We start from the raw sequence: 18,137 nt of genomic DNA, 5'->3' as shown, positions 1-18,137 counted from the left end.
GATAGGATCAACAGACGAGAGATAAATTTTATCAGAAATATGCAGCCCTAGGGGTCTCCAAGGGACTTACTCAGAGACTCCTAGGCAAAGTACAAAGCATTTCCTAAATGCCAGTGTAGTAAGGTCTTTAATCATAGTTATTCATCATCTCTGCCAGAATATAAGCATCCTGAAAGCTGGGAGTTTGTGTGTCTTGTTTTCCCAGCGTCTGGAACAGTGTCTGGAACCTAGGCGCTCAACAGATACTTTTCAAAGGAGTAGCTACTATGTGCCAGGCACTGTGGATACAAAAATGAAAAGAATATAGCTCTTGACTTCAAAGACCTTATAGCCAGGTAGAGGAAAAGACCTACATAAAGTAAACCATTATATTACAGTAACATAATTGTTCTAAAGGAGATCAATTTATAAAGTACAGTAGGCATAGGCAAAGTAGCGCTGACAGGTAAAGATGATCTGACAGCTGGTTCGCGATTGGGCTAGACTCCATATTAACTATGGCACCTCTGGTGATTTGGCACATGACCAGCAGAGCAATAGCCCATCCTTTGTAATTGATTATGTGACCATAGCCTTTATCAGATTGGGCCAGGGTATTTATCTCATTCGTCTTTCTGTCTTCTGGCCCTGGCACAGTGGTACAGAGTAGTCACCTGATAGATGTTGTATTTTGTCTATTTACCATGTGGGTGTAGCTTATTGCTGTTGCTGCTAAGAGTTTCCGTCAACAAGTGCCCTGTGACTTCTTCCTAAAGGTGTTAGTAGTGTTAGGAAAATGCTTACAAGTACAATCTAACTATGCTTTCCTACTGCCAGATACACTACATTTCTTGCCCCCTCTAGGGGACCCTGCAGTCAAGGCCAAAGGCTGCCTATGGATGTGGGGGAACTGCCCTCCGTGACCTTCCAAGGGTCTAAACTGGGGGCAGTAAAGACCTAAAGGCAGTAAAGGGTGGTATTCAACCCCACTAAAACCCTGCACATAATCAGTATATTTCTTTGTTAAAAACACACATAATATTTATATGCTTGCTATACAAAAGTTTACCACTATAAAATATATGCACAAGAAAAGATAAATGGGAGATAAAGGAAAAAGATATTTATCATGCCATTAGGGAGAGGCATGGTGGCTAGTGAAAGAGGAGAAAGGACAGCCGTCATATATATCAATAGAGTAGGAATCAAGATGAGATCTTTCTCTAATTCCTAAGATAAAGACATCCTAACTTAACTTTGCAAATCGTTAATCTGCATTGCTACTGTTTAAAGTAAAAAAACAAAACAAAACAAAAAACACGTTACTATAAGATCATTGAGCATTAAATAACAGTGCTAAAAAAAAAACCTACAAACCTTGAGAAGTTTTATATTACTATGAAAAGACTGTAGTTCTGCCAAAGTGGCATAGCCCCATACAACTGAAACAAAAATACATAAACACAACAAACAAACCTAGGAAGTCTCTGAAACATGGAAAGAAAAAGGTAGGCTGCCTGGGGATCTCGAGACTTAAGGAAGACATGATGGTGAGTTCTTGGTTTCCTTATTGGCGCCCATATATTCTGAACAAGATGCTACAGAAACCTGCCCCCAGAAGCTTCCAATAGGCAGACAAAAAAGCTCCAAGGAAAGCCTGTTCCTGCTACCCAAGGGACCCTGAGCTAATAACAGAAAATTGTTTTGGCAATACCCACCCTACTCCAGCCAAACACCAATGGAAAAACCACACTCCTCTCTGCACATATGGTGTCAGTGGGTACAAGCAGGAAGTTGATTGATCTCATAGCCTCACTGCCACGCCTGGGAAGTAGGTGATATACTCTCAATTTTTCCAGTCAGTGGTGGTAGGACCAAGATAGCACCCTGTCTTCAGTCTCCACCGAGCAGAACAAAGCAATGCTCTGATTCCCCTTCTAGGATCGTGTTGGTGGGGCTAAGCTGGAAGCCGATCTTTCATCCCCTGCCTGGTGAAGGCAGGCAGTGAATTCTCTGACTCTCGCACCATGGTAGTGTTGGTGGGGTACAGGAGTCAGCTGAGCCCCTATCTGCACATAGCAACAAGATTTAATGAGGCTGTGCAATATGGTCCTGGTCACCTCTAGACTTCATTCTACTTCTATCAGCAGGATCCAGTGGGGAACTGAGCCTCCACCCCCACCTGGCATCAATGAGACAAAACTAGGTGGTGGCTGCATGGCACTCTGCTTCTTCCTGTCCATTCCCTGGTATGAGGGACCCTAGTGGAGAGATGGTCTGATACCCACACTCAGAAGGAAAGAGGTGGTGTGAATGGTTGCCCCACTTTCACTGTCACTGAGCTCCATCCCAGGCCCCAGGTGTCAGCAGGGCCTGGGATGGCACTCGATGTCCATCCCATCTGCCTGCAACAGGGCAATGTGAGTCACTGCCCCACTTTTGCTGGGATGGTGTCCAGGGAGCTTAGTGGGAAGCTGAAAGTGCATATCCACATGGCTGGGCCCCATGCTGTATCTAAACACTGTCTGCTATGAGGCACAATGTAAGTAGAAGAAATACTTAAGACAATTATATTTTTAAAGTAGGAAAGGTAAAGGGGCCTACATGGAAGTAAGTTTTTCACACTTCACTTGAAAAGGTAAGATATCAACACCAGTAGATAGTGGTAAGTTATATAAACTCTATATTATAATATAAAGTACAACCATTAAGAAAACTGTAAAAAGCAGTATACTCAAAAACTGTAAATAAATCAATGTGGAGTCCTAAAGCAATATCCAAATCATCTACGAGAGGGTAAGAAAAAAGGAATGAGAAATAGAAGAAACACAGAAAACAAATAACAAATGGCAAACTTAAACACTGACATGTCAATGATTACCTTTAAATGTAAATGGTCTAAATACATCATTTAAAAGAGAGTTGGCAGTGTGAATAAAAAAACATAATCCAATAATATGCAGTCTACGAGAAACTAACTTCAAATACCAGGGCATAGGTAAATTCAGAGTAAAAGAATGCGAAAAATATATGCCATGCAAAATTCAACCAGAAAACACTGCAATAGCTGAATTAATCTCAGGTAAACTAAAGAGACTTCAATGCAAAAAAAAATTACTAAAAAGCACGAGGGGTGTTATACAATAATAAAAGTATCAATCCACCAGGAAGACATAACAATCCTAAAGTAACAACGCCTCAAAATACATGAAGTAAAATCTGAGAGTGCTGAAAGAGGAAACAAAATCCACAATTATACTTTGGGAAATCAACACCCAACTCTCAGTAATTTATAGACAACTAGACAGAAAATCAGCAAGAATATAGAACAACACAATCAACCAACAGGATCTGACACTCTACCTAACAACAGCAGAATACACATTGTTTTCAAGTGTCTGTGGAATATTAACCAAGACGGACCACATCCTGGACCATAAAACTAAGTTCAGCACATTTAAAATAATTAAAACCATATGAAATCCTGCTCTCTGACCATAAAGGAATATAGAGGACTCAAGGGATTTGTGGGCTGGTCAAAGAAAGATATGACCATAAGGTGGCGATAGCACACACAGGCTTTATTTCAGTGATACTTTGACAGGTTTGAATGAGGAGGGAAGTCGCTCACAGCATGAGACCATCCAGAGGCTACAACTGGGAGGCCACCACAAATAAGGGAAAAAGGGCAAGGAAATTCCTGAGGCAGAAGGGTGTCAAAGACGGGATTACATGCCCGGTTATTTTACTCAGCAACCTGGCAGAGAATGGCAGGAATGGCAGGGAGTCTCTGGGTCAGAGAATTCCAACAGGCAGCACAGGCTTGGGGTCTTTATACCATAAAGGTTTATCCTGTCTATATGACTAGCATATGCTGGGCACAGTTTCATAGGGGTATGCAAAGCAGGCAGGCTCTAAATTACTAAAAATCTGTTTATTTGGGGTTATGTTTAAAATAACTGGATGTATACAAAATTTAGTTTGGCTTTGGCAGGTTTTCGAGCTACTGAGTCTTCGCCTGCTGTGAAGAAGTAAACAACCTGGGGGTGGAGGCAGCAATATACAGAGGCCATTTTTGTCTCATTTACATAACATGGAATCAAACTAGAAATCAATAACAGAAAAACAGGAAAATCTCCAAACACTTGGAAGTTGAACATCATACTTCTAAATAATCCTGGGTCAAAGAGGAAGTCTCATAAGGAATAAAAAAAATACATAGAACTGAATAAAAATGAAAACAGAGCATATCAAAATTGATAAAATACAGTTAAGACTGCACTGAGAAATGTATAGCACTAAATACATACACTGAAAAAGGAAAACTTTCAAATCAATCATCTAAGCCTCTATCTCAAGAACTTGGAAAAAGAAGAGCAAAATAAACCCAAACCAAGAAGAAAAATAATAAAGAGCAGAAATCAATGAAATTGAAAACTAGAACAGTATAGGGAAAATCAACGAGACAAAGAAAGCTATTTTTCAGAATAATCAGTTAAATTTATAAACATCAAACAGGACTGACAAAGGTAAAAAGAGGGAAGGTGCAAAGCACCAGCATCAGGAATGAAACAGAATATATCTTTCCAGATATTGCAGGCATGAAAAAGACAACAAAGAAATATTACAAAAAACTTTATGCTTATAAATTTGACAACTTAGAAGAAATGGGCCAAGTCCTGGAAAACCACAAACTAACTCAACCAAGATGAATTAAACAACCTCAATAGTCCCATGGCCATTGAAGAAATTGAATTGGTAATTTAAACGCTACTGGAAAAGAAGTGTCCCAGATGGTTTCATTGGAAAATTTTACCAAACATTCAAAAAAGAATTATCACTAATTTTACACAATCTCTTCCAAAAAATAGAAGAGGAAGAAACACTTCCCAACTCCTTTTATGAGGCCAGTATTACTCTGATACTAAAAACCAGATAAAGACAGTATAAAAATGGAAAACTACAGACCAATATTTCTCATAAACTTAATGCATAAATCCTCAACAAAATACTACCACATCAATACAGTAATATGTAAAAAAGAATTATATACCATGACAAATGGTATTTATTCCGGATATGCAATGCTGGTTCAACATATGAAAATCAATCCATGTAATGTACCATATTAACAGACTAAAGGGAAAAAAGCAGATCATCCTATCAGTTGACACAAAAAAAGGTTTTCACAAAATTTAACACCTAATCATAATATAAAAACACTCACCCAACTAGTATTAGACGGTTACTTCCTCAGCTTGATAAAGACCATCTGCAAAAACCTCCAGCTTTCATCATACTTTATGGTGAAAGACTGAATGCTTTTCTTCCAAGATCAGGAACAAAGGAAGGATATATGCCTTACAATTATTTTTTAATATAGTACTAGAACTTTGGCCATTGTAATAAAAAAATAAAAGTAAATAAAAGTCACACAGATTGGAAAGGAAGAAATAAAACTGTTTCTATTTTCAGATAAAAGGATGTAGAAAATATCAGTCTACCAAAACAAAAAACAAAAATCTAGAACTAATGAGTTCAGCAAGGTAGAAGGATACAAAATCAAAATGCAAAAGTCAATATCATTTCTATATACTAACAACATGTGGAAAGAACAATTAAAAACATAGTAATATTTACAATAACTCCAAAGAAAATTAAATACTTATAAATCTGACAAAACATGTACAGGATCAGTATGATAAAAATTACAAAATACTGAATGAAGAAATAAACAACCTAAATAAATGGAAAAACATACCATGTTCATAGATTGGTAGACTCGACATAGTAAAGATGTTCTGTCTACCCAGATTTACCTATAAATTTAATGCATTTTTTATTTAAATTCCAGGTCTTTGTAAACATAGACAAGGTCATTCTAAAATCTATATAGAAAGGCACAGGCCCTAGAATAGCTAAAATCATCTTTTAAAATAAGAGGAAAATAGGAGAAATTACTTTACCTGATATTAAGGCCTACTATATGTAATCAAAAATTGAGACAGTATGGTATTAGAGAGACACCAAGATCAATGGAACAGAATAGACATACAAGAAATTTACCCACAAAAATATGCCCAGCTGATTTTTGACAATGATGTAAAGGCAATTCAGTGGAGGAAAGCTAGCCTTTTCAACAAGTGGTGCTGGAGCAAATGGACATCCTTGGGCAAAGGAAACCAAACTTTGACCTAAGTCTTATACCTAAAATTAAAAAACACAACAGTGATAAAACCAACTACTGATGAAATGTGGAGAAATTGCTAATGGGAATTTAAAATTTTACAACCACTCTTGAAACCAGATTGGCAGTTTCTCAAAAACAACAACAACAACAACAAAAAACTGGTATGTAACCCAACAATTGCGCTCTTGGGCATTTATCCCAGAGAAATTAAATCTTATGTTTACAAAAAACAACTGAACACAAATATTCATAGCAGCCTTCTTCTTAATAGCCCAAAAGTGGAAACAACCCAGATGTCCTTCAATTGGTGAATGGCTAAATAAACTGGTACATCCATACCATGGAATAATAGCAGTAAAACAGAACAAAGTATTGATATATACAACAGCCTGGATGAATCTCCAGAGAATTAGGCTGAGTGAAAAAATCTGATCCCAAAACGTTATACCCTGTATGACTCTATTTACATAACACTCTTGAAATTACAAAATTATAATAAAGAACAGAGTAACGATTGCCAGACTACCTCTACCCTGGAAAGAAATGGGTGTGACTATAAAAGGGCGTCAGGGATCCTTGTGGAAATACTCTGCATCCTGACTGTATAATGTCAATATCCTGGTTGTGATATTTTACTAGTTTTATAAGATATTATTCCTGAGGGAAACTGGGTAAAGGGCATGTGGGCTGTGTGTTATTTCCTACAAATGCGTGTGAATCTATGATTATTTCAAATAAAGAGTTTAATTATTAAAAAAGAAAACAGAAAACTTACCTTAAATATTTTTCTTAAAGGTAGTTGTCAGACCAGTATATGACAGATAAAACTAAATTAAATGAACAAGATATGATAATGAACAAGATATGAACAAGAAATGAACAAGATATGCTGAACAAGATAACTCATAAAACATAGGTTACATAGAATCAACAGACTTAGAAGATTGAAAGAATCTATCACCTAAGCAACAGGCTTGTAAATTGAAGACATAGACAGATCAGAATTCTAGAACAAATTCCTAAAAGTCTAAGCTAATTGCTTCACAAGCAAGTCGTAAAATCCTCAGAATTCTATAGTAAAATAAACTTTGAAGTTGCTTGAAGAGTTTTTTATGAACCAAGGTAGACAGTGTGTTAAAGAAATGTGGTATTTTGAGACAAACTTCTGGAGTGCTAATCAGAATTGGAAAGGACTAATCTCTTGCAACTCATAACTGATTTAGGTGACAGTCTTTCAATAATTCCTTCACACTTTTAGAGCCCCTTTATAAATTAAGACTTTCCAGATTTGGCTTTATTAGTTTCTGTTTAAACCCTGACAATGTCTAGATGCTAAAACATTTCCCCAAAGATCAGGATGCAAGGAAGGTGAGAAGGGATGAGGAATTTAACTTTGCCCACCAATGAAAGGCAGTGTTTGGTGATGGTAAGAGAACTAGTATGAAACAGTAAAAAGAGCTTGGATTTTACAGGCAGAAATATCTATTCAAATCTAGATTCTTCCATTTTCATGGTCATACAATTTTGGGCAATTTACATCTGAGTTTCAGTTTTCTCATCTGCAAAATGGGTATACTATCATCTATTTCAAAGAATTATAAAGGGCTTGGAACATAATAATCATTTGCTAAATGGTAAGTATTGTCTTTATTCACCTGTACAAGTATATTATAGGATAAATATGAAAAGTGGAATTGTTGGGTCACAGTATATAACCATATTTCATTCCAATAGATACTGCTAAATTATTCTTTAATTCAGATTTGCTAATTTGCATTTACACTCAAAATGTAGGAAAATACCCATTATCCCACACCCTGGTTAGTTTTTGTTAATTTGATGTATAAAAATGATATTTCATTGATATTTTCATTTTCATTTTCCTGATTATTAACGAGCATGAATAATTTTTATCTGCTTATTATCCATTTGTATTTCTGTTATTTGACTGTTTACAATTTTTGCAAATTGGGTTGTGTTTATTTGTTTATATGTAAGAATGTTTTATATGGTTTGAATAACAATGTTTTGTTATCCATGATGTTTGTTATCTATGTTTTTTAACTTTTTTAGGGCCCTTATAGAAATTTTATATGTTTATGTTGTAAAATCTGTCACCTTTTCCTTTGCGGCTACTAGTTTATATCTTGTTTAGAAGGTTCTTCCCTCCCCAAGATTATGTCAGTATTCTCCTAGATGTTTCTCCAGTACATATTTTTTATGTTTAACTATTTAATCCAGCTATACTTTATTTTTTTGTATGAGGTAAGAATCTACTGATACTTTCACTGAAATGGATAGACAATTATCTCAACACTATTTATTAATTGTCCATATAATTAACATATTTTTGTCTGTCAGTATCCCTTCTTGAGGGTATCATCCCTGCCCCACCTCCAATCCTTAATGTAGTTGGCAAACCTGACACTGCCTCTGTGGCTACAAGGATGACCATATAATGTGATATAAGAATATTAAGAATTCTTTAGTCATTTATATCAAGAGCTAGCAGTGGTCATTTTTCTTACCAAGAGAAAAATGCCTATGAAAGCCAACACCGAGAGAGGAAGAAAGAGATGTAGAGAGAGAGTGACCTGGTCACATTGAGTCCCTGAAACCAGACTCCTAGATGTATGAGCCAATATTTTTCTTTCTTTTTTTTTTTATGAAGTATTTTATTTCTAAAGCAAACATCGTAAAATGTGTTGTCTTTAAATAGATAGATTTTGTTTTAGGGATGATTATATTTAAATGTTACCATCATTGAGGCAAGGAATGAAGGGAGAAGGGAGCAATTGTGATCTAGTACTTAGAAGAGTGTCTGGTTTATAATATGTTTGTTAATTAATTAATGACAAGTAAATTCATAGAAAAAATAAGGAATACTTTTTAAATAAAATAAGAGAATGAGTCATATTTCTAAATGTGTAAAGTAAATAATTTTTTAAATGACAGGATTTACAGTACAAAGTCAACATTATATGGAATTTCTACTCTAAGGACAAATCAAACATAATTTTGGCATTAGTATCTTACCTCTTTTCATGAGAAAATTAGCAAAGCCCTTATCCAGGTGTGGCAATGTTAAGTACCCATTTAACAATTACAGGCTGAGTATCACTGAAAATGCTATTTCAATATAATATCAGATGCCATTTATTATCTACAGCATTTCACAAACTTTTAAAATTAGATTACATTTGTTTTGACAATTCTATTTTCTACCTTTGTTTCTGCTGGAAGTTGTTGTGCATTGTTTTCATTTTATAAATGCAATAGAATAAATATTATAGTATGTATCAAGGAAGTTAAGATTATATATGTGTATATATATTACATGTGCAGATTTATTTGATAATTGGCAAAAAAAGTATAGTGGTTATGAGAAAAACACTTATTTAGGTTTTAAATTTTTTTTATATCTTTAATGACTATTGAAAAAATAAAAGTATATTGGGAAATATCTTTGCATTCCAAGCAGTCTAAACTTACAACTTCTCTTCTTAAAAGGTGACTTTTACACAAAAAGAATACACTGTGCCATCTCTCAGACCAGAATGTACAAAATGCAAACCAACATATCAGGTGTGTCCTGAGTTATTCTATCCCAATATCAATTATACTAGCTTTCACTAATACATTATGTAACTTAATGGTTCCAAAACCAAATTACCCGTTAGAAACACCTGAATCTCTTTTTAAAAAATGCTCTTCCCAGGTTCCACCTCTGACCTAATGAATTTCAATCTGGAAATGGAGCCTAGGAATCTTTACTCCTCAAAAAATCCAAGGGGATTCTTATGTTGTCATGTGGGAATCAACCAGCTTTTGAAAACCAGTTATAATAAATTGCATGCATTGAAATGAAGCTTGAAATACTAAGTTAAAATAAACTAAAAGTAATTCTAGGCTGATTATTTCACATTTTGCTTTTTTTCAATTGGATAATGTAGAAGTTGTATGAACAAAGGGTTTAAATAAGAGACTTCATTTTGAAGGTTATTTCGGTGATAGAGTAGCCTGATCCCAGGGCTACAAAACTGCCTATGGATATTACACTGAAATTTCACTATAATTTAGAATTTTTTATACTGTTGTCTCTTCTATATATTTCAGAGGAATATATAGTATTCATCAAAAAACAAGATTCTACTGTGACATGCTAAGGGTTGTGTGGAACTCATCATCACTGTTGAAACTCTCAGACTTAAAGGCAGATGATATAAGCCCCTAAGTCAGCCTTTAAAGAATATAAATGATACTTTTAATGGGCTATCTACTACTTGCTTTGCATTTTTAAAAATTTTCTACATTGATACTAAAATAACTATATGGGTAGAACTTGATCCTGATGTTAGCCATTGTCTAAGCAAATGAAGCTAACACTGGAAATTGAATTCTTAAAAAAAAAACAACAACAAAAAACACCACTATTTATGAGTACCTTTTAAGTATTTACAAATATTCCAGGTAGCAAAAAGCTCTTGTACACAAAATAGTATCAGAGTTAGGAATTTGAAAATTTTGCATTAAAATTCTCATTAATATTCCAATCTCAAATATTTTAAAAATAATTAAAATTAGTTTTCTCTCCATAGAAGTTAGAAGGAAGAGTATATAAATTGACAGATTACTCAAAGAAAATTAGCGAGAAAATGTATTATAAATTCAAAATAAATATTACAGAATTTCTTACCATTTTTTTTTAATATTGCAGTTCCAGATGTTCAACAAGGACAGTTCTGATCCTTTTCTAAGGAATATAAACAACAAAATGTCAGTCAGAAAAAGGAAGGACCAAGATATGTCCAAATGTAGAAACATTTTAAGTGCAGAAATTATAGAGTATGAAGACCAAGATCCTCCTTACCCAACACATTCAGAAACTGTAAAATTTACTAATAAAATCTGGCCGCATGGTCTTGATATCACCACAACTGAGACTATAGACACTAAGAAAAAGTTAGCCAATGGTGGTTCTGGTAGCACTGAAGTAAAGACTTTAGACACTGAGAATAAATTAGCCCTTGATCCTGCTATCACCACCATAAAGACTTCAAATACTAAGAATAATTTAAAGGAAAGACCATCAAAAGTATTTTTACCAAACTTGGAAGGAGAATCACCACTGACTAGAAATGTAAATACATGTCGCCTCTCAAAATCATTAAATCTTATTTCCAACATAGAAAATTTAAAACAATCAGTGGTGCTCAAGTTAATTTTAAGTAAACATCTGCAAGATCTTTCAGATAAATTATTTTCTGAACCAGAAATTCCTATGGACACTGAAGTAAGAAAGAACAGTCCTAGTTCTCTATTTCTAAGAGTTCATGATAAACCACCAAGTAGTTTGGAAGACAAACTATTTGAAAAAACCCAAGATTTAAAAAGCCCAAGGCTTTCGAAAAGAGACATCTTAAATTCAAAGTCTCTTACAAGTCCAATAATTACAGATATTCCTACAGATTCACTCTCAGAAGGTGGACCAGGAAATTCTCCAGAGGTAGGAAGGGAATTTGTCTCTGAAAAACACTTAGAGGCTAGTGAGGTAGCCTTTCCAATTAAAAAAAAGAGTAGTTTCAAAAAGAAACATTTAGAAAGTGAAGTATTCAGCTCCAAACCAGGTTTCAATGACACTGCACATGATTATGTTATAAAGCAAATATTCACTGCACCCATCTTCGCTGAGTTGGAGATGGGAGTGGAAGAATCGAGAGACACACAGATGAACTGGCAGAATCAATATCCCACAGCTTTGGAGAGTTTATCTTCAAATATTCTAGTTCACTATGAAGAAAACAATGATGAAACAGAATTGCCAGAAGCCAAATCTATTATAAGCCAGATAATACAAGCATTTCCTATGGATACTCTTTCAGAATCTGGGATAATCAAAGTGATAGATGAAGAATACCAGAAGAGTTCTTTGCTGGATACCGAGAGAGCATTTGTTAAAGAAAAGCCAAAGGATTCTACAGAGGATTATTTAGAAACTAAAAGCAAAACAAATTCTCTTTCAAAGCAGAATATACCCATTATTCCCAAAGAAGCCACTGCTTTTTTAAATACAGCTGAATTTATAGACAACAGCCAAAATATGTCCCCACAAAATTCAAAATATCAGTCCACCTCAGATAAAAAAACAGATTTGCCAAGTAATGGTCAGAGTCTTGCTAGAGAAGAAAATGATCTAAATTCTACCTTAGAAAATTTAAGTAACTTGTTAATGGGTAAATTTAATGAGTCAGATGTAATGTTAAAATCTTTCTTAAAAAACTTATTTAATGTTTTTTTCACATATCAGTCTGAAAGAAGACAACCAGAAAAAGATTTAGAAAGATTAATACAACATCCTTTTTCAAATAATATAGAAGACCTTGAAGAAATAGAAGATAATTTTGATAAAGTAGACATATTAGACAGAAAATCTAGTTTGAGTCCAAAGCTGCGTGCATTTCTAGAAGAACTCTCAGAATCAGAAATTAAAAATCTAAAATCTGAATTAAGTAAACATATCCAGCATTACCTTGTAGAAAGACTTTCAGAATCAGGACATATCACCAGAGAGGACTTATCACAAATCTATCAAAATCTGTATTTGATGAATGAGGAAGCAAAACCAAAAGGGCAAAATGTTTTTCTGGAGAAATATTCAGAAACTGTAAAAGAAACCACGTCTTTTGTAAATAATTTTAATCATCATTTCATAGATAAACATTTGGAAATAAAGCTAAGGTCTTTTTTAAATGAAATTCTCCAAAACTATTTCCTAAAACACATTTCAGAAAGCAGTTTATTGAAAGATACAGAACCTGAACCTATACATTCAAACGTATCTTCTCTAAGAACCAGAAGTTCTTTTCACAAGTTAGGACAAGATATTTCAAGGGGGAGTTCTGGTAGAAGGCCTGAAGTAAACATGAAATATCCTTTAAATGAATCTCTGCAAAACTGTCTAATATCATTATCAGAAAACGAACTATTGAATCTAAAAGCTTATTTAAGCAAACACCTGCAGAGACTTTTTATAGAAAAACTTTCAAAATCAGGACTAATCAGTGAAAGGCAATTAGAGGGAATCAGCCACCGTATAAATTTGATTAATTCTAGTTCCACACTATTAAAATGCATAAAGCCAGATTTACCTTTTAGAGATGAAAATCAATTTATGGAGGAGCATTCAGAAAAGCAAAATAAAAATTCAGAAATTGTTCATAAAACCACTTTACAAAAGGTTCCTGAGGATAGACTTGTAGAAACAGAATTGACTAGAAATGAAGAAAAGGAGTATTTTTCCTTACAGAATATTAAAGAAAATCCATCAATAATTAGAGAACAGAAAAGATTTTATCCTAAAGAAGGAGCTAAAACACTGACTCTAAGTAAAGTACAAACTTCTTCCAACAAAAATACCCAGGCAATTCCATTAAAGAAGTCATCAGAAAGACTGACAGATATAGTGCTTCAGAAAGAAAGGAAAGAACATGGTGTCACGCAGCTTCCTCAAGCAGAAAATTTTTATTTTAAAACAGAGATTCAGGACCCACATAGTGGGAGTGGTAAATCAAAAATAACTCAATCAAACACTTGCTTTGAAAAGACACTGAAAATGAAGTCCCTTGAAAAAAAGGAGTATAATGATATCTATCAATTGGTAGTACAGGAAAAACCTGAAGGTCTGTCACCATATCCAAGAACTACTTATTGCAAAATGCCAAATGAAGATGAAGAATATATAAATAAATTCACTTTTCCTTCCAGGCAGAATAACATTTTAACTCATTTTAGTTCAGAGGCTGGGGAGAACTCAAAATTAGAAGATCAACATTATCAGAGATTGAAAGGACATAATAACAATAAAAAACATTTAGTAACATCTTCACATTACAAAAAGGAAATACAAGCTCTTCATACAAAACCAAGTGAAATTTGCAATGAAAAATGTACCAAGGTCCTTGAATCACAATCGTTTAAATATAATGTTGTGGAAGCTGAAAAAAACTCAAAACCATCCCTCTTCCCAGAAGTATTAAAGAGAGAAAATCTAAAGCCCAAGGTCCGGAAAGAAAGAGACCATGTCAACAAACAAAAAACGCCATTTAACAAGACAGTTAAGATACTACCAACCACACCACCCACCACAAGAATTCTAAGGAAACCTGTTCCAAGGACGTTGCTTCATTGGAGTGCAAGAAGAACTACACATGTAATTATGTTTTTCTAAGTCTTCTACCTCTGTATCTTCCAAAGTTCTGTAAATAATCCACATTAGAGTATATATGTCTGCATGTGTGTGTGTAACCTTCATTGACCCAAGATGTACAGACATCCAAATTAAAACACTTCTCACATTCAAATCCCCTTACCTGATTCAAAATACAGTCACAAAATTAGGGGACTGTTAACATGCTTAGTACCTTTGTATAAAATAGATTAAGGGCATCCCCTCTGGAGTATAAATTAGAAAAAGGCACCCTTTTCTCTGGGAAGCTTCTGCAGGATGACCCAACCTGGAGCCAGGGCACACAGCCTTTGTCTATGGAAAATGGCCTGGATTTCAGCCCCGACTCACCCCTCAGCCAGGGGCTGTTATACAGGCGACAACCTCTACAACCATTGGCAGTGGCTGTATACTACAGAAACTGGGATTTTCTTTTTATTCAGATATAAGTATAAATATGTAGTCTTTTTTCAGGTAGCTGAATTATCTTTTTTTTCCATAAACAAAGATATTATCATGTGCCAGTTATTCTGCTAAGCTTTAGAGTATGCCAAATTTACAATCTATTGGATTATGAATTGCAAATTTTTTATTTAACTTCTTTGACCACCACCCCACTTCTATATCATGTGCTGACAAACTTGGGAATTCAAATATATCTTTAATATTTCATAAAACAGGAAGGTAAATCTGCTACTATACTTTATACAAACCATTCTAAAGAAAGTTAAAATCTAGGAATGGAAGGGACTTATTTTAATTTTCTGGACCACTGCTCTTATCTGTTAGTATATATAAATAAGCATGACCTACATTTGGGAAAATTTACACATTCTAAAATGCTATTGATAATTTGATTATGTAATTCTACCTTTGAATGAGAAAATAGGTCTAATTTCAGAATAGTTGCTTTGGTTTTCTACAGTAAAGCAAATATTTAGCTTTAGTAAATACGTAGTAAAACAAATTAGTCACCAGGTAAATATCAATACAGCTTATACTCTCAACTTTGGATTTCTCTTTTCTATCTAAATTCAGTGACTTAATATTGAGTGAATGAGTGAGTGAGTGCACAGACTAGGAATAGGAAGATGAGTTCATAGTTTTTGGAAAGACTTTCTGACGTTCCTTTAGACAAATGGAATTGTCCTTATCACTTTTTCAAATAAAACAAGAAATAATGTCTATGTTATTATGGTATGAGATCATACAGGATCTCAGAACCCTTATCCTATGAGTGGGAGATAGCATCCTCTTTATCTCCCTCTGTTAAAGGATACCTGAACTTTTCTCTCTAGTGATACTGACAACAGAGAATTGCATGGTAAGAGGGAATTTTTCAGATCATCAGAAAGACTTGCTTATGTGATTTTCTAAAATCCAAGAATCTCCGAAAGGAATCAAAACTGTAGGAGCATCCAGGAAAATAATCAGTGGTGTGGGTCTCCATGTACTCCCACTGGCACTCTGCCAACCAGTTATATCAACTGTGAAGCAAAACATATATATTACTCACCAGTGTAGCAGAAATTCCTTAATAGTGTGGCTGACCTAATTGCTCCACGTACGTAAGAGGGAAGAGGGAGAATGTTTCCTTGCCCTCTGCTAACCCAGGCAAAAATGTAAAGTAGGTCGAATTTGTTTGTAGACAATTCATACCTCCTTTTTTATAAATGTCTTTGTTGCTGTCCAATTCTCTGTTCTGCCCAACCTCCCCCAACCCTCCAATTCTAATAAACCACTCCCACTTACTCAGCAAAAGAAAGCTGCCCATGCCTTTGGTGTAGTCATCTCTATGAAGTGTTAAGGGACAGGCTGCTCAAACTGTAAAAGGAAACTAGTTTATATTATACTAATTAGAGAATGACTAACAGCTCCGTACCCTTTTAGGGGGTACTTGTAGATTATTGTATTTTTATTATAAAATATAGTCATTATTAAAAAATTGAAAAAAAGACAAAAAGGAAAACAGCCTAGAATCCCACCACCCTAACACAACCACCATTTTAAAAATTATTTTGGTGTATAGGCTTCCAGTTATTTTCCTGAATGTTTTATGTGTTTACTCTCAGGATCTATATAAAATTTTGTATTATTTTAATATAAACATTATAACCACATTCTTAGATGCTGGGCACTCTCTAAAAATGTTTATTAACTTCTAAGGAATGAAAGTTTGGATGGTATAAAAAGTAAAATGTAAGAGTTCATAATTTTATACTTGGGATCGAGGAAGATGTATTTTGGAGAATAATCATAGACTAGGCTGGCTGGTTTTCCTAGGAATCTGACCCCTGAGGATAGCTCCCTAAAGTTTCCTGGTTTCCAGCTTTATATCTTCTTTTGATGTATCTTTTTTAATATATATTTTGAAATAACAGATCCTTTGAAACAGTTTTTTTTTTTTAAGCAGTTTCTATAGTAGTTTCTAATAGGAGGGTTTGGGTGTAGGGTCTGATTTTGGGGACTACCTATAAAACATTTGATGCTCTCAATCTGTCTCAAACTGTTGATGATATTACAAACTTTAGTCCTTGTAAATTTAAAGTATATACCTTTAAGAAACCTAACTCACCAACCTGATTTTTTATTTTAATATTTAGGATTGTTTGGATAGATTTGAGGATTTACATTTGACCTCATTTCAGCATCTTGAAAAAGCAACATCAAGAGGAATTCTTTTAGGAAAGAGCCCAGATGATAGCCATAATCGGTTAAAACATTCTGCAAGACCATATACTGCTCCAGAGGTTAACAAACAACGAGAAAGCTACACTGGAAAATTTACAAGTCCTCGAATGGTTTCAGCAGGTTTGGTTCAACTTAATACAAGCCCAGATTATGAAATCCAAAAACTGTGGATCCACAAAACTGTGGATCCAAAAAACAATTGAAAGAAAATGTTGAAAAATGTTTACTCATTTGTGATGTTATCCAATTGTTAAACAGTTCAGAATGCTATGCGAGGCCAACAGTCAGGATATCATTTCTCCAGTTAACAAAATGGTTTGGAGATCTGTCCTTTTGTGTGATAGAAGTCAGCAACCAAATGTTGTCTTGTTAGAACCATTTTGTTTAATTAAAATGTAACAGAAACTTTTTGATGTAAATGTTTGTTTATGAACCAGAAGGAACAAACCCAGAAATACATACTCAGTTCATATGCACTGGTAAAGTTTTTTCCCTGCTTTTCTCACTGTGTAACAATATCACACCAATTCGTAGTGCTCTGATTTCCCAAATCTGTGTTATGCTCTACATGATCCTTGTCCACTCAGTTTTCTAGTTCTCTACTTGCAGTTGTTTATATTTCAGCCTTTTGTTATGAATATACTTTTATACTTCAGCTGTAGTTGTTTCTAGATTGGACAAAATGCAATCTCTGGGCCTATAGAACTTCTGTTAATTTTCATATCATTGTATATTACAATTTTCTACACTATAAAGATAATAACAGATTTAAGACTAATTCCTGAGGCATCAACTACACTGGAGTGACTTTCTAACTTACTTGAAAAACTATGTAAGGGCCTCTTTAATAACACAAAACCCAAGAAGCTGTATAAAATTGTAGAAACTGCATAAAAAATTATCTAACTAAATCAACCCAGGATTTAAGTCAGACTTTTGAGAATTGGTTCTATTCCTATCAAGTACGTTATTTGGATCTTGAACTTGGGAAGCAAAAACTTCAATTTATAGAATTTTTGTCAGTTTCAATTTTGTCTCCCAGAAACCATGAAG

The 18,137-nt window shown here is 34.4% G+C and overlaps 2 protein-coding genes across 2 annotated transcripts in view; both read left to right on the top strand.

Moving 5' to 3' along the window:
- The window catches only part of LOC308499024 (cation channel sperm-associated targeting subunit tau-like), an 89,740-nt gene extending 72,259 nt beyond the window's left edge, over positions 1 to 17,481 (top strand). Inside the window, exon 16 of the mRNA XM_081051816.1 lies at positions 16,997 to 17,481. Coding sequence (XP_080907942.1) covers positions 16,997 to 17,287 — 291 coding nt within the window. The 3' untranslated portion in view covers positions 17,288 to 17,481. The remainder of the gene's footprint in view (positions 1 to 16,996) is intronic.
- On the top strand, positions 10,974 to 14,637 carry C2CD6 (C2 calcium dependent domain containing 6; the record flags this gene model as incomplete). The annotated part of the gene is made up of 1 exon (XM_081051802.1): positions 10,974 to 14,637. One exon carries the CDS (start codon positions 10,974 to 10,976, stop codon positions 14,394 to 14,396), a length of 3,423 nt encoding a protein of 1,140 aa, XP_080907928.1. The 3' UTR covers positions 14,397 to 14,637.
- Positions 17,482 to 18,137: the final 656 nt, after the last annotated feature.

The sequence above is a fragment of the Rhinolophus hipposideros genome, assembly GCF_964194185.1.
Source record: "Rhinolophus hipposideros genome assembly, chromosome: 6".
Classification (NCBI taxonomy): domain Eukaryota; kingdom Metazoa; phylum Chordata; class Mammalia; order Chiroptera; family Rhinolophidae; genus Rhinolophus; species Rhinolophus hipposideros.
This window is presented reverse-complemented; position numbering and strand designations above follow the sequence as displayed.